The sequence below is a fragment of the Perca fluviatilis genome, chromosome 19, assembly GCF_010015445.1.
Source record: "Perca fluviatilis chromosome 19, GENO_Pfluv_1.0, whole genome shotgun sequence".
Lineage (NCBI taxonomy): Eukaryota > Metazoa > Chordata > Actinopteri > Perciformes > Percidae > Perca > Perca fluviatilis.
In genome coordinates this window covers 6835676-6860268 of record NC_053130.1, presented here as the reverse complement: position 1 = coordinate 6860268, position 24593 = coordinate 6835676, and the positions used below count along the sequence as shown (strand labels likewise).

General features: G+C 35.4%; 3 protein-coding genes across 5 annotated transcripts in view; 1 reads left to right on the top strand and 2 right to left on the bottom strand.

Moving 5' to 3' along the window:
* Window positions 1-82: 82 nt before the first annotated feature.
* Window positions 83-17776, bottom strand: supt3h (SPT3 homolog, SAGA and STAGA complex component). Of its 2 annotated transcripts, XM_039784230.1 has the most exons (12): window positions 17675-17776; window positions 16264-16367; window positions 10996-11080; window positions 10740-10826; window positions 10051-10147; window positions 9650-9789; window positions 9423-9498; window positions 8489-8601; window positions 8268-8372; window positions 7523-7651; window positions 502-591; window positions 83-205 (listed from the first exon to the last, which is right to left on the bottom strand). In XM_039784230.1, exons 2-12 carry the CDS (start codon window positions 16353-16355, stop codon window positions 164-166), a joined length of 1056 nt encoding a protein of 351 aa, XP_039640164.1. In that variant the 5' UTR covers window positions 16356-16367; window positions 17675-17776; the 3' UTR covers window positions 83-163. The 2 variants fall into 2 exon arrangements, with proteins under 2 accessions (XP_039640164.1, XP_039640165.1); XM_039784231.1 differs by lacking the exons at window positions 16264-16367; window positions 17675-17776 and having other exon boundaries at window positions 10976-11074.
* LOC120548167 (runt-related transcription factor 3-like) lies at window positions 15950-22035 on the top strand. The gene is made up of 6 exons (XM_039784232.1): window positions 15950-16150; window positions 18494-18684; window positions 18862-19021; window positions 20191-20295; window positions 20421-20486; window positions 21692-22035. The coding sequence occupies exons 1-6, from the start codon at window positions 16003-16005 to the stop codon at window positions 22033-22035; spliced, it is 1014 nt and encodes a 337-aa protein (XP_039640166.1). The 5' UTR covers window positions 15950-16002.
* Window positions 22036-22278: 243 nt separating this feature from the next.
* The window catches only part of LOC120547615 (follistatin-related protein 1-like), an 8420-nt gene continuing 6105 nt past the window's right edge, over window positions 22279-24593 (bottom strand). Inside the window, exons 8-10 of one of the 2 annotated variants that reach the window (XM_039783135.1) lie at window positions 23969-24093; window positions 23147-23257; window positions 22279-22964 (exon numbers count right to left, since the gene is read on the bottom strand). In XM_039783135.1, coding sequence (XP_039639069.1) covers window positions 22849-22964; window positions 23147-23257; window positions 23969-24093 — 352 coding nt within the window. In that variant the 3' untranslated portion in view covers window positions 22279-22848. The remainder of the gene's footprint in view (window positions 22965-23146; window positions 23258-23968; window positions 24094-24593) is intronic. The other variant, XM_039783136.1, reaches the window with a different exon arrangement.

Below are 24593 nucleotides of genomic sequence, written 5' to 3'. Positions count from 1 at the left end.
GATTAGATTTTACCCAAGTGTAAAAAAGAAATCTGGTGCCAACTCTTGATTCTGAAAAACACAATGGTTCAAAAACACCGGCTTACTGAAAAGTCTTTATTACAACAATGGAACAAAAAAGGAAATTATTCGTGCACGTACATAAGAAGAATGGGTTGCATCTTCAGCAGGCGAGGAAGGCCATCCCACTTCTCCAATAAGCACTCTGAGAACGAGGGGAAGGGGGGGGGGGGTTAAATACAGTTTGATACTAAAATCTGCAGTCTAAGACTTGCAAATCAAGTGAGTCTTCGAAAGTTAACTTACAACACTGGGGGAATACTAAGAGGTTTCTGGTATAAATACTAACTTTGGCAAACACTGCTGAAGCATCTTATTTGCTGTGAATGAACTTTAAAATGCATTTTGCACAAAAAGAAAGGACTAGATTGTTGTCCCCATCTCTTATAGTGTGGTCACACTTATTGTAGTATGTGCAGGAGGAATGATTTGTGTACATACTGTGTGTCTGTAGTTGTATCTTCTAATAGCCTCTCTGATGTGACAGGGCTGGATGGCTCCACTGGGAGGTTCCACTGTAGCCGGACAACTCTGAAACAAATAACACTGTATTGATAAACCAGAGGATACCAAATACGACATCCAGAGCTTAGATTTTTGTTTTCTGAGAGTTGATACAACAGCCATCTATAGACTGGGAATGAGGTCAGACACATTGTAATCTACTGGTGGTTTTTATATTTGGGCTACTCAGCCTTCCACACATTTAATCCTCACAAGCTATAGATCTTTAACAGAATATTTATTCTATAGGGAAAAAAATTAACAATCTTATGAATTAATTGTTCAGTCTATAATTAGTCAGCATGAGTCTGAGATTCAATTTAAAATGATATGAAAACAAGCAAAAATTAATTAAAAAGTGCTATTATAGGACATTTAAAAAAAATCAAAAAAGTCATAGTATAGCATGTTGAAAAAAGTCAAAAAAGTCATTATGTATGTTGAAAAAAGTCAAAAAAGTCATACTATAGTATGCTTTAAAAAATGATTAAAGGTCATAGTATAGTATGTCAAAAAAAGTCATAGTATGTTTTAAAAAAATCATTAAAGGTCATAGAATAGTATGTCGAAAAAGGTCATACAATAATAGTATGTCGCAAAAAGTCATAATATAGTATATTTACATTTTTTAAACAAAAAGTCATAGCATAGTATGTTGAAAAAAGGTCATAGAACAGTATGTCGCAAAAATTCATAAAAAAGTCATACTATAGCATATTTACATTTTTTTTATAAAAAGTCATAGTATAGTATGTCAAAAAAGTCATAAAAAAGTCATAGTATAGTATGTCGAAAAATAATAAAAAAACTCATAGTATAGCATGTTGAAAAAAAGTCATAAAAAAGTCATATTATGCATGTTGAAAAAAGTCATACTATAGTATGTTTTAAAAAATCATTAAGAGGTCATAGTATAGTATGTCGGAAAAATTCAATAAAAAACGTCATAGCATAGTATGTCGAAAATAATGACATAATTTTTCGACATACTATACTATGACTTTTCGAGATACTATAAGATTTTTGACATACTATACTATGACTTTATGACTTAAGTCGACTTAAGTACGTCATAAAAAAGGCATAGTATAGTATGTCATAAAAAATGTCCTAGTTGCAGAAGAGGATTGGTTCCATATTTGGATCACAACATCCTTACATACTTGGAGAGAACACAAAGAATGTAATTAGATTCTTAATGACATCCAAATTTATGAGCTAAAACTTGTCTATAGCACAACAATGTTGAAGAAGATGTAGGGCAATAAATGTACCATTCCCATGTATTTTGCTTTGTCCTTGCTTTGTTAAGAGAAGACTGATATCTGCTGAAAATCTTGTAAGAAGGCCATTACGAAAAAATGGTTAAAGTCAGAGCCACCAACTCAAGATGGATGACTGAAAAGTTGGGTTTGAAATATACTATATGAGCTGTTAAATAAGAATAAGCGTATATATATATATATATATATATATATATATATATATATATATATATATATATATATATATATATATATAAGCAATGTTGAGAGAAATGGACGATGTCAACAACAACATAAGAGAATGAACCACTGGAATAAATGGGTTTTGTGAAGAAAGGGCAATCCAGATGTCATATTTTTGTTTAAAACAATTTTAAAAAGTCATAGTATAGTATGTGGAAAAAATTCTTTGGTATAGTACTGTATGTTGGAAAAAAAGTCATAAAAAAGTCATACTATAGTAGGTTTTAAAAAAAATCATTAAAGGTCATAGTATGTTGAAAAAAGTCAGTTTAGTATGTCAGAAAAATGTATTAAAAAGTCCTATTATATTATGTTTAAAAAAATCATAATGAAGGCATAGTATAGTATGTCAAAAAAAAGTCATACTATATTATGTTTAAAAAAAATTATTAAAGGTCATAGTATAGAATGTCGAAAAAGTCATAGAATAGTATGTCGAAAAAGTCATAGTATAGTATGTCAACAAAATTCATTAAAAAAAGTATGTCGAAAAAAGTCATCAAAAAGTCATAGTATAGTAAGTCGAAGAAATTAATTTAAAAGTCCTATAATAGGTTTAAAAAAAATCATAATGATTAAAGGTCATAGTATAGTATGTCAAAAAAAGTCATAGTATGTTTTAAAAAAATCATTAAAGGTCATAGAATAGTATGTCGAAAAAGGTCATACAATAATAGTATGTCGCAAAAAGTCATAATATAGTATATTTACATTTTTTAAACAAAAAGTCATAGCATAGTATGTCGAAAAAGGTCATAGAACAGTATGTCGCAAAAATTCATAAAAAAGTCATACTATAGTATATTTACATTTTTTTATAAAAAGTCATAGTATGTCAAAAAAGTCATAAAAAAGTCATAGTATAGTATGTTGGAAAAATTAATAGAAAGTGCTATTATAGGACGTTTAAAAAAAAAATCATAATGAAGTCATATATATAGTATGTCGGAAAAAGTCATAGTATAGTATGTTTTAAAAAATCAATAAAAGGTCATAGCATAGTATTTCAAAAAAAGGCATGAAAAGGTCATAGGATAGTATGTTAAAAATAGTCAAAAAAAAGGTCAGAAAAAATTCATAGTATAGTATGTCGAAAAAGTCATCAAAAAGTCATAGCATAATATGTTGGAAAAATTCATAGTATAGCTTGTCAATAAAATTCATAAAAAAGTCATACTATAGTATATTTACATTTTTTATAGTATGTTGGAAAAATTAATAGAAAGTGCTATTATAGGACGTTTAAAAAAAAATCATAATGAAGTCATAGTATATATAGTATGTCGAAAAAAGTAATAGTATAGCATGTTGAAAAAAGTCATAAAAAAGTCATTATGCATGTTGAAAAAAGTCATACTATAGTATGTTTTAAAAAAATCATTAAGAGGTCATAGTATAGTATGTCGGAAAAATTCAATAAAAACGTCATAGCATAGTATGTCGAAAATAATGACATAATTTTTCGACATACTATACTGATTTTTTTTCTGACTTTTTTGAATTTTTTTTGACATACTATACTATGACTTTTCGAGATACTTTAAGTTTTTCGACATACTATACTATGTACTTTTTTTTTTCCTGACTTTTGGGATATTTTTCTGACATACTATACTATGACTTTTCGAGATACTATAAGTTTTTTGACATACTATACTATGACTTTATGACTTAAGTCTAAGTACGTCATAAAAAAGGCATAGTATAGTATGTCATAAAAAATGTCCTATTTACACTAGAGGATTGGTTCCATATTTGGATCACAACATCCTTACATACTTGGAGAGAACACAAAGAATGTAATTAGATTCTTAATGACATCCAAAATTATGAGCTAAAACTTGTCTATAGCACAACAATGTTGAAGAAGATGTACAATAATATATTACCATTCCCATGTATTTTGCTTTGTCCTTGCTTTGTTAAGAGAAGACTGATATCTGCTGAAAATCTTGTAAGAAGGCCATTACGAAAAAAATGGTTAAAGTCAGAGCCACCAACTCAAGATGGATGGCTGAAAAGTTGGGTTTGAAATATACTATATGAGCTGTTAAATAAGAATAAGGTCGCATATATATATATATATATATATATATATATATATATATATATATATATATATATATATATATATATATATATATAGAAAAATGGACGATGTCAACAACAACATAAGAGAATGAACCACTGGAATAAATGGGTTTTGTGAAGAAAGGGCAATCCAGATGTCATGTTTTTTTTCCTCTCTTTTGTGTGTATGTGATCTTTCTGTAATGGAAAAGCAATAAAGAATAAAAGTATATAAAGAATGTCATAGTACAGCATGCCATAAGAAAATTCAAGAAGATCATAGTATAGTATGTCATAAAAATCATAGTATAGTATGTCGGGAAAAAATTCATAGTATCTCGAAAAAGTCATACTATAGTAGGTTTTAAAAAAAATCATTAAAGGTCATAGTATGTTGAAAAAAGTCAGTTTAGTATGTCAGAAAATGTATTAAAAAGTCCTATTATATTATGTTTAAAAAAATCATAATGAAGTCATAGTATAGTATGTCAAAAAAAAGTCATACTATATTATGTATAGCATAGAATAGTGTGTCGCAAAAAGTCATAAAAAAGTCATAGTATAGTATGTCGATAAAGGTCATACAATAACAGTAGGTCGCAAAAAGTCATAACAAGTCATACTATAGTATATTTACATTTTTGAAATAAAAAGTCATAGTATAGTATGTCGATAAAAGGCATAGTATAGTATGTTGAAAAAAGGCATAGTATAGTATGTCGAAAAAGGTCATACAATAATAGTATGTCGCAAAAAGTCATAATAAGTCATAATATAGTATATTTACATTTTTTAAATAAAAAGTCATAGCATAATATGTCGAAAAAAGGCATAGTATAGTATGTCAATAAAATTCATTAAAAAAAGTATGTCGAAAAAAGTCATCAAAAAGTCATAGTATAGTATGTGGAAAAAATTCATTAGTATAGTACCATATTATGTTTAAAAAAATCATAATGAAGTCATAGTATAGTATGTCAAAAAGTCATACTATATTATGTTTAAAAAAAATGATTAAAGGTCATAGTATAGAATGTTGAAAAAAAGTCATATTATAGTATGTTGAAAAAGTCATCAAAAAGACATAGTATAGTAGGTTTTAAAAAATCATTAAAAGGTCATAGAATAGTATGTCGAAAAAATTCATAGAATAGTATGTCGAAAAAGTCATAGTATAGTATGTCAATAAAATTCATTAAAGTCATCAAAAAGTCATAGTATAGTAAGTCGAAGAAGTTAATTGAAAAGTCCTATAATAGTAGGTTTAAAAAAAATCATAATGAAATCATAGTATAGTATTTCGAAAAAAAGTCATACTATATTATGTTTTAAAAAATGATTAAAGGTCATAGTATAGTATGTTGAAAAAAGTCAGTATAGTATGTCAAAAAAAGTTATATTATGTTTTAAAAAAATCATTAAAGGTCATAGAATAGTATGTTGAAAAAAGTCATACTATAGTATGTTTAAATTTTGTATAAAAAGACATAGTATAGTATGTCGAAAAAGGTCATAGAATAGTGTGTCGCAAAAAGTCATAAAAAAGTCATAGTATAGTATGTCGATAAAGGTCATACAATAACAGTAGGCCGCAAAAAGTCATAATAAGTCATACTATAGTATATTTAAATTTTTGAAATAAAAAGTCATAGTATAGTATGTCGATAAAAGGTATAGTATGTCGAAAAAAGGCATAGTATAGTATGTCGAAAAAGGTCATAATAAGTCATACTATAGTATATTTACATTTTTTAAATAAAAAGTCATAGCATAATATGTCGACAAAAGGCATAGTATAGTATGTCGAAAAAGGTCATAAAAAAGCTATAGTATGTCGAAAAAATTTATAGTATGTCGAAAAAGGTCATAGAACAGTATGTTGCAAAAATTCATAAAAAAGTCATACTATAGTATATTTAAATATTTTTATAAAAAGGCATATTATGTCGAAAAAAGTTCATAGTATAGTATGTCAAAAAAGTCATAATGAAGGCATAGTATAGTATGTCGAAAAAGGTCATCAAAAAGTCATAGTATAGTATGTTTTAAAAAAATCATTAAAAAGGTCATAGTACATATAGTATGTTGAAAAAAGTCAGTATAGTATGTCGAAGAAAGTCATGAAAAAGTCATAGGATAGTATGTTAAAAATAGTCAAAAAAAAGGTCAGAAAAAATCCATAGTATAGTATGTCGCAAAAATTCATCAAAAAGTCATAGTATAGTATGTCAAAAAAGTCATCAAAAAGTCATAGCATAATATGTCGGAAAAAATCATAGTATAGTATGTCAATAAAATTCATAAGAAAGTCATACTATAGTATATTTAAATTTTTTTTCATAAAAAAAGTCATTATGTATGTCCAAAAAAGTCATACTATAGTAGGTTTTAAAAAATGATTAAAGGTCATAGTATGGTATGTTGAAAAAAGTCAGTATAGTATGTCAAAAAAAGTCATAGTATGTTTTAAAAAAAGCATTAAAAGGTCATAGAACAGTATGTCGCAAAAATTCATAAAAAGGTCATACTATAGTATATTTACACTTGTTTATAAAAAGTCATAGTATAGTATGTCGAAAAAATTCATAGAATAGTATGTCGAAAAAGTCATAGTATAGTATGTCAAAAAAAGTCATAAAAAAGTCATAGTATAGTATGTTGGAAAAAATTTATTAAAAAGTGCTATTATAGGACGTTTAAAAAAATCATAATGAAGGCATAGTATAGTATGTAGAGAAAAATCATAAAAAAGTCATAGTATAGTACGTTTTAAAAAATCATTAAAAAGGTCATAGTATAGTATGTTGAAAAAAGTCAAAAAAGTCATACTATAGTATGTTTTTAAAAAACATTAAAGTTTGTTTTTTTTTTTTAAAAAGAAAAAAAATAAAAAAAAAAAAATTTCCTTTTTTTTTTTAAAAAAAAAAAAAAAAAAAAAATATTATTTTTTTTAAAAAAAAAAAAAAAAAAAAACCAAAAAATTCATAAAAAGTTATAGCATAGTATGTGGAAAAAATTCATAGTATAGTAAGTCAATAAAAAATTCAGAAAAAAGTCATAGCATAGTATATTGAAAAAGTCAGTATAGTATGTCGAAAAAATTCATAAAAAAAGTCATAGTATATAGAAAAAAAGTCATAGCATAATATGTCAAAAAAATATTTAAAAAAGTAAAGTATGTTTAAAAAAAAAATAATTATAAAAAGTCATAGCGTAGTATGTCGAAAAAATTTATAAAAAAGTCCTAGTATAGCAGTTCCAAAAAAGTCATTAAAAAAATTATAGTATGAATATTGAAAATTTCTGGTACACTATATTTTAGACTCAGACACTGAATAACAAAACAAAAACGCAATAAGAGGGTTGCAGATCAAACACACCTTTTTGCGTTTCCTCTGTCTGCCTCGGCAGTCCAGGCTGCCGTTACCCTGTGGGAGGGATTTGGATGAGTGGGAGGAGCTAGGCGTGGAAGGGGGAGTGGCTTCAGGTGAGTCTGGATCCTTCTTTACCTGGAAAGATGGAAGACAGATGTTATTTACTTACTTTAAACATGACTGTAGTACTCCAGTTTAGGTGATAAAAAATGCGTGAGAATGTGACCGGGGATTTCCACCAGATGCGTAACGGCTACGGAACGGCGGCGGAGTCATTAGGTTTCCATTAAAGTCAGTGTGTGTATTTCCACCGGTTGCATAACGGCTGTGTTCCGACTGCGTCCCAGCTCCAGCGGTCCGCAGCCCTCCGCAGCAGATACGAAGAGCTTCTATTTTTGCCGGACGCCGGAGAGCTCCGCAGCAATTCAGCACATGGCAGATAGTGCGGGACAGGAAGTCGACCACAGAAGCAAAATAAAACATCCGGTTAATTTTCAAAATAAAATACACCATGCTCATGCTTTCCCTGAACTACACCTTGAAAACACAGCACAGAGCTGTTCCCCCTCTACTCGTCTGGATGGAAACTAACTGGTGTTGGTTTTGTGGTTCTATTCCACCTGAATTCGCGAGATCTCGTGGGTCCTCGTGACTTCAGCTGTCAGTCAGCAGACACGCAGCGGAGCCGGTCCGCATCCGTTACGCATCTGGTGGAAATGAGGAGTCAGAGTGACATAAGTGTGCGTCCTACCTCAGTGTGTGTGTTGTAGTGGATGTAGCTGGCAGAGATAACACGGCCGACGGGATTTGTTTTCGCGGTCATTTCTTGCTTTACCAACAGAGACAAATCCACAATCTGAACAAGGAGAGTGACAGAACCACTTTATAACACTGGAAGGTTTTTCACTACACGTATCAAAGTAGATAGAGACATGAACAGAATATGTGCGCCATCATGGTTCAACATGTTACCTGGGCAACGGTCTCATAGGCCAGGTATGACAAGATCTCCATGGAGATGCTGTTGGGTTTCAGCTCTAAAGTGCTGCAGTCCAGCCAGTCCCGAAACTTTGACGCCTTCTTAGCTAGAACACACACACACACACACACACACACACACACACACACACACACACACACACACACACACACACACACACACACACACACACACACACACACACACACACACACACACACACACACACACACACACACTTTGTGTAGTTTTGGCACTATTTTGAAATGCTTAACTAAAATCGAACTACCCTACAGATTGTCATCATCGGGCCATGGTTAAGAGACACATTTCTCTCACATTATATATTTTTATCTTGACGTGATATCTCATAATACAGTAAGTTCTATGGGTTTTGTGCTGAAACAAATAGTCGACTAATCAATTAACCAAGAGACTGAACAATTTTAAATAAAAAGACAAATGTTTGTCAATTACAGCTTTACTCAGTGTTATATTATTGGAAACTGAACATATTTGTGTTTTGGACTGCTGATTGGATAACGAAAGCAATTTAATGACGATTTGGCCATTTTTTCCTTTTCAAGCGTCTTTCATTTTAAAAAGTAAACAATCAGGTAATCAAGAAGTAATCAACAGATAATAAAACTGCAGCTCTAAAAACAGGCTCAACATTCAGTATTTGTACTCCTGTGTGCCTATTCTGCTACAAGGAACATTACTTGAAATGGTTTTTGATTGGTTCCTTGAATGATCTGCACTGGAAACTAATCGTAATTGTAATTAATGACAAATTAATAATATTTGGTAATTATAGGCAGTTAGGACAGGGCTTCTCCTAGCTATGGGGCAAAGCCTAGCTCTATAAACTATATCTCTATGGCTTTATTAACTTCCTAAAACTAGGATCATTAGAGAGAGACTTACCAAAGCTGAGCTGTCTACTCTCACAGAACTCAGAGTACTGAGTCTGGTCCATAGTTCGAGTCTGACGCTCCAAACGCTGAAGATACAGAGACACACAAAACATAAACAATTACTAATTAAAATCATCATCATCACCGATCCCAGAAATTAGTTAAATGTACTGATGTCTACAGTCAAATCAGTGCTGCCAGTGTGTCATGGCTGAAGACATCATGATAACCTCTGACCTCCATCCGCTCCTGTTTGACTGGATCTACTTCGTGTCGCTCAGCCAACGACAGGAGCTCGCCAGTCTGATCCATCCACACCAGAAAATCCTGAGCCAATCGCTGCCTCCGCTGGGTACCGCCGGCAACACCCGATTTGTCTGCAAACACACACGACACAAAAATAAAATAAACGCCAATTTATCTGATATTTGGTTCTCAAACATGTATTTAAAACCAAATCTTAGCAGTACGGGGGAAATGAATTGTGTCTAGGCTGTAAAAGCAGTAAACTGTATGTTCATCTGATTATCAAGCTGTTCTTCCATAAAGGCTCACAACCACATCTCATTTTGTCATTACATTTTGATCGATTGATCCAACATCAGCTGCCGTGGATGCGTACGTGAGCGTGCACGTACCCGTTTCTTGCAGCATTTCTTCATCCTCCACAGTTTTGAGTAGTTTGGATTTATAATCTCTAAACTGGAGATATTTTAACAATCTAGCCACCTTCCTCTGGTTAGCAGACGGAAAAAGAGAGAGAAAGTGAAGAACAGAATAAGAAAGATAATTAAAAAAATATATATATAAAAAAAAATATATAAAATACACACTCAAATATATGGGACAAAGTACAAAAATGATATGCAGACAATAACCCAAAACATAAATAAATAAGCAGAGATAGCGATTTGAATTTGGTAGAGATTTGTAGTTGTTTTATTACTGAGAGAACTACATATAGATCATTCACATCATATTAATAATTAATTAATTAAGGAGGAGGGTTAGCGAAGTCCACCTTTTTGTTTTTCCCCCCCTAGCATTTAGTTTTCTTATTTCTTATCGTTATCTTTTGGGTGTTCCTGCCTTGCCCCACCCCCAAGAAAAGACAGAAGAAAGAGAAAAGGATTTGTGTATGTGATTAGTGGATCGAATAACTATATTACAGTAATAGTTATTAATATCAAAGCTGCAACCAATGGTGACCCTAATCTTTTGAGGTTAGCCACGTTTTGTTTTTCATTCAATAAGAATCCTTCATGATATAATGTTTTGTGTATTTTATGTGCCGTTTCAGTGTGTGTTTTGTGTGTGTCTTGTTTACCTTGTCCCTCCTCATCAGGAACAGGATGTCCTCCGGTGAAATGACCCTCGACCCTCGAAGAAACGCACCCTCGCAGGCCTGGTGCAGCTGATAAATAAACCAATCACTTTAATTAGCATTATTGAGCATAACTTACACTCATTTCATAACAAAGTATCTCCACGCTGTAGTATTGCTACATTTACTTAAGTATAAGATCGGAGAAACTTCTTCCACCGTTATGCCTATGTACGTACGTGTACTGTATTTGCGTTACCATAGTAATGAGCTGCGTGTGCACAATATCCTCCACCAGAGCTGCAGTCTCGTGCAGAGGCCTGCGGGCGTCTCCCAGAGCAAACCTGAAGCACAAAGACACAAAATATGAATCACAGTGATGTTTCAAGTGAATCCTCTCAAACAGTGAAATGCATTTAGACTGTTGGTCTAGACTGTTGTTTTTTTTAACATCAATATGCGTTCCCCCAGCCTGCCTATGGTCCCCCAGTGGCTAGAAATGGTGATAGATGTAAACCGAGCCCTGGGTATCCTGCTCTGCCTTTGAGAAAATGAAAGCTCAGATGGGCCAATCTGGAATCTCCTCCTTATGAGGTCATAAGACCACACCCCCAACCTCCACCTTGCCCCTCTTCTCTCCTCCTCAATAGCTACAGACACAGAAATGGCACATACTAAGGAAAGCTCATTGTGGGACTGGCTCTAGTGGCTGTAATTCTGCACCAAGGCTGAATTTCGGGAAAGAGACTTCAGATACAGTATTAGGGGACCACTAAGGCCTACATAAAAAGAGACTTCAGATACAGTATTAGGGGACCAAGGTCTATATAAAAGCAACCAAAGAGCACCATGACATGGGACCTTTAACAATTTTAAAAGTGTTTATATACCAATTGTTTGCCTTTGTTTTGGGAGCATCCGAGAGATCACTTGTCAATTTAGTGGTTCAGTTGTATTAGGAAAGATTAAGCTTATTCTAATTTCTCAATTCTTTTCTAATCAAGCTGCTGTTTCGGTTTCTGCTGCCAACATGTGAAACTGCATTAGCAGCAACATATAACAGCTTCATGGAGTTGACAGGATGATCTTGTGATATAGACATTTATTTCATTTATTGATATGTAAATATCATACATTAGGCCTGCACGATTCAGGGAAACATATTACGAATATAACGATTTTTAAGCTTAGAATTGATATCACGATTCTCTGCCACAATTTATTTAATAAACGAGGTTTATTGCACACATGAACCATTACAAAACAAAATAAATTGGCAGTACAAAACAGATTTTTCTTGCCACCTATAGCACATTGCACATCACCACAAGCCCGTAAACATAGAAGCTTCAAGGAATAAAAAAAAAAAGTAAATACTGGCCATTTAGGTACAGTAGTCTACCAAAAATAGTGACATATAACACATTGAACTAAATATGGCCCTGATACCGGCTCTATCTGAACTCCTTGAACATGTCTTTACATAATTAAAACATGTTAATATCAATGTCAAATGCTTTCAATAAATTAATAAAAAAAAAAAAATTAAATCGTGAACAGGGTGAATCGAGATCGCGATTTTATAACGATTTATCGTGCAGTCCTATCATACATCATTTAATTATTTAACTCATAAAATGCTTATTAAATTAGCACATGACAGCAATAAACTGAGTAATTGTTATTAATGCACTTAAAGTGATGGTTCGGAGTAATTTCACCCTAGGGTCCTTTGCACAATGACCTTGAGCCAAACACCCCCCCAGAAGCTTTTTTCACCTGGGTCTAACATTGGGCGAATTAGCGTAGAGTAGCATTATCAGCTGAATAGCTTAGCGCAGGGGCTAATGGACCCACGTTTGTATCTCGTAAGTTACCCCACTAATAATGCCCGAAATGATACCAAACGTCTACACTAGTATATATAGGTTATGCTCTCATAAAACGATGGATTGGAAAGTTTGTAAGAACACCAGAAGTTTATGAACACTTGCCTGCTCTCTTCTGCTAGCTGCTGCTGCTGCTGCTACCTGCAGTTAGACGAGTGCTTAGGGCCGTCTACAAATTACAACACCAAAAAGAAATATAAAAAAAATATTTATTAATTTAATGATTAAATAAGGTAATGTCTCCAAACTTACCTCAATTATTACTTGTCTCCTGCTAGTTATACCACAGCACTTACTTTAAAAAAGAAAAAAGTTTAATAAATATTTAGTTCTATCTCTTTTCGGCGTAGTAATTTGTAGACGGCCCTAAGCACTCTTCTAACTGCAGGTAGCAGCAGCAGCAGCTAGCAGAAGAGAGCAGGCAAGTGTTCATAAACTTCTGGTGAACTTACAAACTTTCCAATTTTTCCGTTTTATGAGTGCATAACCTATATGTACTACTTGTAGAAGTTTGGTATCATTTCGGGCATTATTAGTGGGGTAACTTATGAGATACAAACGTGGGTCCATTAGCCCCTGCGCTAAGCTATTCAGCTGATAACGCTAACTCTCCCAATGTTCGACCCAGTTGAAAAAAGCTTCTGGGGGGGTGTTTGGCTCGAGGTCATGGTGCAAAGGACCCTAGGGTGAAATTACTCCGAACCATCACTTTAAGTTAAATATAGCTAGGTATTATTAAACATCAATACTTTTGTGGTACCAACTGAAATGTGTCTGTAGCACTGAGTACCAAGAACTACATGTAAGCTGGATTTAAATGCTTGCACAGAGTTGTGCTGGTGTTTACATTTTCTTGAATTGAACAGTTTCTGATTCCAAACTAAATTCTGACAATTTTAGACTGAATTGTATTTAGCCAAAGTTGTACTTGTAAAGGACTACTTGTGTTTATACAACAATTCAAATTTGTGAAAATTATTAAATGAAAAACACGGTTTTGTAGAAGCGTAAAACTTAGATATGGCATCTGCACTGACAAAATTGGATATTGCGATATCAATATTCATTTTGATATTGTTAAACATATGTAAAATTATGGGACAACGCATCAAAATAGATTCACAACAATATAGTGCACACTGAGACTTATGTACGGCTCCGTAGTGCGGCTGGACCACAGGTCGGTCGTGGATGAAAAATATTCAATATTTCCAACTCCAAACTCTGCATCATATAAACACCGTTTATAAAGTTGTGGAATAGCTACCGGTGAGAAATAGATGCGGGGTGGGATTACTTTTGGCCACTAAAGTTTCCTCTTCAATCTCTTATTTCATCTTTTCCCTGTGCAACAATCCTTTTCTTACTTTTGTGTTCTTTCTTTTGCTCCACTCACTCCCTTCTCTCTCTCTCTTTAGGTCCTTTCTTTTCTTTCCCTTCTTGGATTCGTTTCGCTTTTTTGTCTCTATCCATTTCTTCACTTTCACTCTGTCGAAATATGCACACACGTCACTCACGACACGGAACGCAGCGCTCCACAAAATAAACAAAATATTGCATACTTTTATATATAATATTGCGCAACATGATATCGCGATGACAATATTGAGTCGATATATCATGCACCCCTAATCTGCACTATTTTTCTTTTTCGATACTCAGAACTTAAATTAAATACATGAGATTAATGTCTATCTGACCAAACACATGCAACTTAAATCAGTGCATGTCTCCCCGACCCTCACAAACACACACACACACTGAGGTCGACAGGCCACACACACGCATGTGCATACGCGGCACACGCACACACACACGCATGTGCTTGCGTGCGCATGTGCATGCGTGCACACGCCCACGCACACACACACACACACAAAAAATTTGGCTCAATTTGCATCCAAAAAAGCCACTTCCATAATGGCAGTCTAACCTAAACCCACATCCTGAAGCACTTTCCTTCTCTCATTGTTTCTCTTTCCCTCCGTCTCTCGGTCACAAACACCAGACAGCCCTCCTTGTGGTCTCTTCGCTCCCCCCCTTATCTGCGCTGTGATTGGCTGTTTGCTGCTGTCAACCACGCAGGTGAGACACACTGGCTTAGGTTTGGGGTTGTGGGCAGGAGAGCCTCAGGCTGAGCGTTGGTTTTAGGTTTTGGGGTTTAGTTGGGTTTCAGCCTCTCTGACCACCAACACCATCTCTCTGCAGCCACACACACACACACACCACCAGGTGAGTACCCCCAAAACAAACACTCACTCACACACACTAATGAGAGGCCACATCACGTATTTTACTTCTTTTGAAAAACCCACAGAAAGATCTAATTTGTGACAAAAAAATATATTTCCATGTGGTTTGTGGAAAAGTTGTACAACTGTCTTTGTCCTTTGTTCTAATTTAACTCGTATACTCAGAAGATTCAATTTCTCTTGTGATCAAATGTTTAAGAAGACAACTGTGCAAACTGATTTCAGGAAATGTACTTATTCTTTTGTTAAACTATACAATATGTTTAGTCTTTCTTCTACTGCAAAGTAGGGCTGCAACTAATGATTATGGTTTACTATTGATTCATCTGAAAATGATTTACTTGATGAATTGATTTAGTGTTTTTCCATAAAATGTCAGAGAATACACTGGAGAATGAAGTGGGTCATATTACCTATTTTGCCTAAAAATGTCAGAACAGATTATCCAATTTGTTGATAATAATGTAAATTTTTTTGAATAGCCGATTCTTTTAGACTTAGCAATAAATTGAGAAATCGTTTCAGCTCTACTGCAAAGAGAGTTTAGGTAAAATGAGGCCATTCATTTCAGCTACACTTCATGGGAAACGCCTTTATTGTGTACTTGCTGCATTTAGTCCGTTAATAAGTCCATTAGGGGTTTTGAAATTAATCATTGCATCGATGCATTCTAATGCGGACCTGGACGATTCTGTATCGATTCAGTGACAGACCATAATCGATTATTGCCTACTGATGTTACTTGTTGATTTTCCGGTTGCTGTTTTTTTTTTTTTTTTGTATGTTGTCTGCTGTGTTCAGACTCCGCTACATTCAGGAAGTGTCTGTTTTAAGAGCAGATACAATAAAAAGGGGAGTTCATATATATCTGACTGCTTGAATTTGTCGATGAAAACCATGTGTAGCAATGTATAATAATACTGAGAAGGTGATGCATCGTGATATCGAATCGATCCATACTTTTTGGAGTCTTAACTAGATTGTAATGTTGTGAACTGAAAGTCTAGCGACGATATCTTAAATATTGACTGATCGTTAATAAGGGATGATGTCATTGTGATATTTCTTTCACCTGCCTGGGAGCCATTTCTATTTGATGTGACATACCTTAACAGTGCCATCAAAATGACGGGTTGTGGACTGTTTCAAGACATCTGGGTTTCAATTTTCATCAGGCAGTTTATCATTAGCCAAACACTTTCTCTGTCCTTTGTTAAACAGGTTTCAATGGCTTCAAACAGTCTGTTCAGCAGCAGCCCAATGCTGTACTGGGGTGAGTCTCCGTGTGCAATTGCGCGTGTGTGTGTGTGTGTGTGTGTGTGTGTGTGTGTGTGTGTGTGTGTGTGTGTGTGTGTGTGTGTGTGTGTGTGTGTGTGTGTGTCTTACATCATGCTTTGTAGCTCTGGGATGAAATTGGTCCTGGAAGCTGGACGGTCTTTAGAACTGGAGGCTGCTGAGCCAGCCATGGGACTGCTCATAACCACAGCCACCTGATGACATGAACAGAACAAAAAAAAAAAATGAACATGTAAATCTAACCAGATAGCATGTGTTGTATATCAGTAAGTTGAATTATTGTCCCAGCAGCACAACTGATAATAAAAAGGCTGCCCAACTATTTCAATCTGTAAACCTGTCAACAATGACGCTGATGCTATAGCTGTATCATTATTTAGTTTATCATAAGAAATGTAGGTGTTGCTTTAGTCAAAGTGTCTCAGTCTCACATCTTCTCTTGCTCTGACAACCTGATTTCCACACAGGAGATCTTTAAATCTTAAACTAGACAGATTCTGTAAATTCAGATCCAGCAAGTCTTTCTTGCCAGATTAAAAGTAGATTGCTGAATGCATACTGACTCTCTGTGATTTCAAACACATCCAGCACTTTATTATTTACCGTGTTGAGGTTTTTAATCACACACACTGGTGATGTGTACCTGCTCTTTGTTCCCTTCAATTGTTTTTATATTATTTGTAATGCTGTGTTGTGAAGCCAAAGACAAGTTTTCACATAATGTTGTTCCAAATTACAACCATTCTTGGTTATGACGAAGATATGCACTCAACTGCCGGTTTATAAGATACACCCTTGCTAAAAGTAATGCAGTCTAATACAAGAGTCCTGCTATGAATCCATCCTTAATGAAGGTTATATTGTTGAAACTGCTGATTGGTCATTTTGGAGGATGTAGTTAGTGGTGCTGATGAATTGTATTGTATTGTTAAGTGAAAACCATGACATATTGCTGGCCTGTTTTATGTAGACTAGCATTAGTTTTAGCTAGGTTTAACCAATAAACTGACAGCTGAGTGTAGATATAATGAATGGCAGTGCTGCAAAAATAATTCTGTTGCTGAATAATATCACAAAAGGGCAAAGCAACATCCCACTTAAGCAAATTAAAAACCTTCTCTCCCACACATAGATCTACAAAAGTCAATGTCAACAAAACTGTCACGGTTCTGAATACAGTCTGTAATGTACACTTTGGCATCATACAGTACAGAACAGAAGCTGGGCCAATAGCCTAAAATAACAAGATAGCAGAACATATTCGAGGCAAATCAACACAGAGTATTCACACACACAGAGGTAGCTACAGAGGGGACAGGTGGTGTGACCGCAGTAACTTCCCCTCCCCGGCAGTCAAATCTGAATGATAATACAGCGCAGTTCCCTTCTATTCAAACACTGCGGTGAATTAAACACAATGCAGTGAGAAGAGAGAGAAAAAGAAAGGCAGACAGGAGGATAGAAAGAAAGAAAAGGTCCAAAAATAGTTTTAAACTCTCACCAAAATCGTTCAAGAAAGCGTTGGTGCTGCGTCTGTCGACGGTTTTCGATTTAATTAATTTTCGGCGCGACTTGATGACGTAAATCGAATTTACGAAGCGCGGGGTTTTGGTAGTTGTAGTTTTCTACACTTTCTGGCCAAAAACGTCCTTTAACGTCTCATTTATAAGAGTGTTTCGTTTTGTTTTTTACTTTGAGAAAATGCAACACATCCCAATTGGATCGTTCCTACTATCACATAAACACAGAATAAAGTACATTAAAAATATTTATTTTTACTTTAACCAAATTACATTCCAGTCTGTCAAGATTTGAGCTGATTTCTTACTTGAACTTAAACTTGGTTTATCTGTTTATCACAACAAATAAACAGGTCTTGCTTGGTCTTGGTAGCAGTTTAAAACTATATTGGCTCATGGAAGTTTGTTTGTGTTATAGAGGCTTCAAACCACAGAGAAAGAAAAATACTTCACCATTAATACCCTGATTCAAAAAAAAGTTTGATATATTTTATAAGTCTTTTGGAACGGCGAGGAGTTTGCAGCTGACTTGGAAAAGTTAAATATAAAATGTAGGCTGAAAGACGTAAGGCCTATTACTGCTTGTTTCTCTACCTCTGCTCTTACTATGCTTTTTATTGATGGATTACAGGAATTAGCCTACCACTACCAGGTAAACATGGCAATGTTTTTGTATTATAACAGTAGGCAGTCTTTGTTGACCACATGAATTTTAATTACAGAAAAAAAACATATAAGAAAAAAAAGGCTAAAACTTCAGAGGATAGATCTCTCTCTGTTCTCTTTGTGCTCCCTCTCAGATCCTGTGGTGAAGCGCCGGCCAACGGCATCACCCACCAACCGCCAACAGGACAACCAGGAGGTAAGGTCCCTCCACCAGCGCAGCACAGCGCCACCCAGGGGCCTGGTGCAGACTGACAGCCCAAACTTCCTCTGCAGCAGCCTGCCGCAGCACTGGAGGTGTAACAAGACCCTGCCGAGAGCATTCACTGTAAGCAATCATCTATCTATCTATCTATCTATCTATCTATCTATCTATCTATCTATCTATCTATCTATCTATCTATCTATCTATCTATCTATCTATCTATCTATCTATATATATATCTATCTATCTATCTATCTATCTATCTGTCCATCTATCCATCCATTTCTCTCCATCCTCCAGGTAGTTGCCCTGGGCAATGACGTGCCAGACGGCGTGGTGGTCACAGTGATGGCTGGCAACAGTGAAAACAGCAGCGCCGAGCTACGCAACGCCACAGCGACCATGAAGCAAGGCTATGCCTACTTCAATGACTTGCGCTTCATAGGTCGCAGCGGGAGAGGTAGATGGACAGATCTACTGATACAATAATTACATGTAACATAAATAAACATGCAGAGGCCTCGTTTCAAAGTGACTAAACAGCAGTTATGAGGAACGTAGTCTGGCATGTCCAGCTCTATCGCCACAGCGCTGTGGAGTAAGGTCTGGCTCCTCCTCACATACATTCTGGGATAGGAGAAAAAAAATACTCTGGGTTGTTTGCATTTCTTTAAACCAATCACAATCGTCTAATCTCTGGACACAGTGACGGTGGCTCTGCAAAATAGTCTCGGGAAGGAACTTGTTTTGGTGGAACATTTGCACCCTGCAAAAGAAAGCGCTGCATACAATATTAAATAAAGTTAACTGTTGACACAATGAGCTTTATAAATTAGCTGGATACATGGTTAAACATAATTTGCTCTTACCACTGTATCGCCGTGTGTACTTCGTCCATAGCAAATCCCCACCAATCGTTCCCAAAACGTGCCATTTGGGAGTAAATGCCGTAAACATATTCTTTGTAACTCTTTACAATAATTCCCAGAAAGAACCAAGCAGGCCTGCTGTACAATCCAAATTTTCTTCAAAACTTGCCATTTTCAGTGTGTAGCTTGCTAGCTCGAAGTTTGTTGTTGAAGCGAAGGAATTTTGAGAACGGCAACACACAGAGAGAGGAAGGTGAGAGACATCCAGCGCAAGTCAGGCAATTATCCTGGAAATGTACTTCCGTTGATCCAGACTATAAGGAACAAGCCACATTGGAGGGTTAACACCTTGAAGCAAACATATCATCCTCATCTAATCCTCCTTTGATTTCCACCTTTTTTCATTTAAATTCCCTCTTTCTTACAGTAATTTTGTCTTTCCATCTATGCTGCAATTAGAAGGGGTTTGCCTTGTTACTCAGACAATTAAGTTAGAAGGATAAACAGAAAGAAGACAGGGATACTTTGTCAATTAGTTATCGATCATGGACTCCCAGTCAAGGTTATTTGTATGACACAAAACACAAAGTTTGTCCCAGAAGGCTTTGCAGTCAATCTTTACAACATATGACACCCTCTATCCTTAGATTGAAAAAAAGCCTGAGATAAAACTGACTTCATTTGACAGTTAACCGCAATTGTCAACTTAAATCAAGTTGATTACCTCTAAAGTTTCCTGTACATGTGTTATTTTTTTCAGGTAAGAGTTTCACAATTTCCATCAATGTGCTGACCTCGCCGCCTCAGATCGCCACCGTACACAGAGCCATCAAGGTCACTGTGGATGGACAGCGGCTGCCAAGACGTCAGTACACACTGGAGGAAATAACAAGATGTTTTATCCAAAGCTTTCAGTCAGAATTACTCTGACTCTCCCTCTCTCTCTCTCTCTCTCTCTCTCTCTCTCTCTCTCTGTCTCTCTGTGGACAGGACCGAGGCAGAAGGAGGTGAAGTCAGGAGCGTTCAGGTCACCCACCAGCAGCACTGCATCATCAGGTTTGTCGTATAAATCCTTATTTTCAATAATTTTTAAACTAGAAACAAACCATGCTATTGTTAACTTTCACATACAGGACACAAATATGCAGCAGTGTGCAAATTTACAGAGTCTCCACAAAAGCAAAGTTGTATCTTACTGTTTTTTTTTCGCATAAAATTGTGCCTAATGTTTTTATCCACAATAAAGTAACTGTACTTGCACAGCGTACACTGTTGGGTAGGGTTAATAATGCCCTTGTATCACATATTTAGTATTTTATAACAGTCCTTCCAGAAATATGCAGTTTTTTTGTGATTGTTGCGGGCAAAAATCCTTGATTATGCGGCACACAAAAATGCGATGGAATATGCGGTATATTTATGCAATTTTATGCGATGTAATTGCAGGAACTTGCAAAAATTTCAGGAACTTGCAAAAATTGCGGTTTGATGAAAAAGAGAAAAAAAAGTGATTCCCCCAACACCCTGCTTTTTGATGATGTTCACGTCGCGTAATTACGTCACTTCATAACGTTCCCATGGCAACAGGGGAAAATGGCTGCTCTTGTGTGAAGTAAACGCAATTTTTTTCAACTTTCTGCTAAGATATATGTGACTTTTTTGCAACGAAAATGCGGGGATTATGAAATCATGCAAGCCCCGCATATTTTGTGCGGAAATCGGCAATTTGTGCGGCGAAGGTGCAGCGTATTTGAAAAAATGTGGCCCCCGTTTTTCAGGAGGGACTGTTATAATGTAAAATCCTAATTTGCAAAGTGGACTATATTTCCATCTAAAATACTGTTTAGTATAAACTGTAAATACCTCATAAAGTACCTTAAAATTGTACTACAGTACCATTGATAACAGTAACAATTTATTTGAAATTCAAACCAACTAAAACTAATCAAATACAAATCTACACTTACTAGATTTATGCCAGAGCTTTCAGCCACATGTCATATTTTCTTCCATGGATGGATTTTGCTCAGTTTCCATAAAGATGGGTAACAAAAGTTCAATACTTATGTCACAACTGTACAAACTCCATCTGCTGAGGAAGGCCATGATACGATATAGCTGAAAGCTCTGGAAAACAAGTGGACCTTGAATTAGGATCTTTTTTTCTTCCTTTTTTCTGAACTCAAGAATGGACTTTAATGCTCAGTATTATTTGTTACTGATGTTTTTGTGGACAAGCTGTTGATGTTGTTTCTCTCCAGATTGTAGAGCTTTTACCTCCTCTCTGTGGACCAATGAGCCATCGTTTCTGGGCCAGGTAACTTCTCTGACTTCCTCCTTCACTCCGAGTCCCAGAATGCACCACTTGCCTACCCTCTCCTACCCCACCCAGCCCACACCGTACAGCTCCTACAGCCTGTCTTCTCCTCCTCCCCCTCCGCTGAACCACAGTGGTTTGTTCCAGCAGAGCAGCTTCTACCATGGACCAAACCAAACGATCCAAACCATGGGGGAGGACCGCAACGTTGTCACATCTCTGACTAATTACATTGATGGAGCGTGTCTTTCTATACGAGGGGAGGAGCCTGTCTGGAGGCCTTATTGAGTACTCAATGTGTTACAGGCTACATCATCTTTGAATAAATTATTTCACGAGTTTTGGGAAAGATCTTTTAACTTGACTTTTGTTTGCAGTGATTAAGATGTTCTCATTTATTGCATTGTCATAAAAAATATTATTTTATTGTTTCTGATCATTATTTAATGCTTATTTAATTACTAATATACATTGGTTTATACAATAAATTCATGTAATGAAATTCATTTTGCAATTTCCCCTTTTTAATAAAAGTGTTTCAGGATTTGATAATTAATTTGTTGTACAATAAAGTGTTTATTAGAGCAACAGTTGTATAAAACAACAGCAGCATTCATTTCACAATGCAAATACACAAAATAAAGTATCTCATAAGCGATGAAACAATTAATCCTTAAAAGTGTTTTATCAGCCTCTTAATACAATTCGTTTTTTTCAGTATTTGGAATTCTCTTTGCTGATTTAGAGTGACTTACATTTTAAATATGTCTTCTTAAATAATTAATAAAGTCAAGGATTAGGTATGTTGAATTACCGAAAAACTGACAGAATTAAATACATAGGAAACAGTAACATACCAAACAAAAAAATCTCTGAATATTCTGTTTAAATGTAATTATGCCTTTTATGTTAAATGATGTTGCAGTCCATTCAATTAGACTGCATTCTGCCGTTTGCAAAAAGAAATTCATTGTGTATAACTTCTTGAAAACAACCTATGAGTTAAGTACTGAGAATACCTTCCTCTTTGAGTAATTAGTAAAGTAATTTTAATACAGGAGACGTAATGAATAATGGATTACATTTTCCCATCGCAGCATTTCAGTGTGGACTGTCCGACTGTAGAGCGTTGAGTTCAGCCACTCTCCTGCTCCACTCCTCTTCTGTCATTTCTTCTTCTTCTGCTCCTTCCTTAACATCCTGCTCTTGGTGCTCTCCTGGAAAACAGATGATTATGTTACAAAGATAAAAAAGATGGGAAAGGAAAAGCCCTAACAGAGGGAAAACCTACACCTAAACCTACAGCCACATATATATATATAGATACTGCAATAATAAGTTAATTATTATTATAATAATAATAAGATACTGCAAGGTAGGTGGGAAGGTGTGTCCTCACCACTGCAGGTCAGAGCGGTGCAGACCCAGTTTCCACAAGCACACACACACTTGTTGCACTCCATCCGAGTTTCAGCTCCGTCCTCAAACACTTCATCCTCCAGAGCACACTCTTCATGCACACACACACAGAAAAACAACAATTAAACTGCAAATCTGATCTGGTTGTGTTTTGCTATTTATTTTTATATTATGTGAACAAATTTCTTAAAACGCTGTTTGTCAGATTCAGACTTTGATTATATGGTTTTAATGTCTGTGTGTTGTCGGCAATATCTTGTTCTGGAAACAAGAGATAAATAAAACTGTTCATACATTCTTCAGGGACGCTGATCATACACTTGCTAGACTGTGTGTGTGTGTGTGTGTGTGTGTGTGTGTGTGTGTGTGTGTGTGTGTGTGTGTGTGTGTGTGTGTGTGTGTGTGTGTGTGCGTGTATGTGTATGTGTGTTCTTGTTTAACTACATTCGTGGGGTCCAAAAGACGGGAGTCCAGTATACTTGTGGGGTCCGAACAGCTTTGTGGGGCCAAAATGCTGGAACCCACAACTTTAAAGGGCAGTTTGAGGGTTAAGACTTGGTTTTAGGATTAGGGTTAAAATTAGGTTAGGGTGAGGGTGAGGGTAAGGGTTAAGGTTAGGTATTTAGTTGTGATGGTTAAGGTTAGGGTAAGGGGCTAAGGAATGCATTATGTCAATGACGGGTCCCCACAAAGATAGTGAGACGCACTCTGTGTGTGTGTGTGTGTGTGTGTGTGTGTGTGTGTGTGTGTGTGTGTGTGTGTGTGTGTGTGTGTGTGTGTGTGTGTGTGTGTGTGTCATTACTTCTCTCATATGGATGGTAGGTGGGTGTCAGACAGTTGATGAACTCCGTTAAGCTCAGCTTCCAGTCTGCGTTTTCATCCGACAGCTCAATCAAAGCATCAACACACAGAGACCTGAGAGACAGACTATTGATTACAAGGATTTATTTATAGAAAATCATATTTGAAACAAATCAAATTTGCTGATAAATGACTACATTTTATGTTTTTGAACCAAATTTTCACCAGTTTCACCAGTCTCATTTATTTTTGAACATAGTACCCGAAGAAGTATATAAGAAGAGAAAAATATATGTTGACGCAATTCTAAAAGTGAAGCCAATGGTGTGGACATGAAGCTGAAAGAGTTAAGAAAAGGAATAAGTAGTACCTGTGTTGGTGACATGAAAATTTGCATTATGTATAAAAATGAAATGATGCTTCATATATAAGGTCTAAACTATCACACAGAGTTTATAGAGTCCTAACCACTGTCAGATTATCTACTGTGTTTGTGTGTGTGCGTTAGCGCTGCAAAGAGTAGTTGATTAGTTGATTAGTTGACAACCATTAACCCTCCTGTTTTCCTCGGGTCAAATTTGACCCATTGTCAAAAAGTTTCCACATCAGAGATTTGGGTTTCTTTC

Excerpts from the sequence above, each read along its gene's own strand:
- LOC120548167 (XM_039784232.1), top strand. The coding sequence starts at position 16,003 with ATGACGGGTTGTGGACTGTTTCAAGACATCTGGGTTTCAATTTTCATC. Across the intron at positions 19,022-20,190 it reads CATAGGTCGCAGCGGGAGAG|GTAAGAGTTTCACAATTTCC; the intron begins GTAGATGGACAG and ends TATTTTTTTCAG. Across the intron at positions 20,487-21,691 it reads CAGCAGCACTGCATCATCAG|ATTGTAGAGCTTTTACCTCC; the intron begins GTTTGTCGTATA and ends GTTTCTCTCCAG.
- supt3h (XM_039784230.1), bottom strand. The coding sequence starts at position 16,355 with ATGAGCAGTCCCATGGCTGGCTCAGCAGCCTCCAGTTCTAAAGACCGT. Across the intron at positions 10,827-10,995 it reads ACACGCAGCTCATTACTATG|CTGCACCAGGCCTGCGAGGG; the intron begins GTAACGCAAATA and ends TTTATTTATCAG. Across the intron at positions 9,790-10,050 it reads AGAAATGCTGCAAGAAACGG|ACAAATCGGGTGTTGCCGGC; the intron begins GTACGTGCACGC and ends GTGTGTTTGCAG.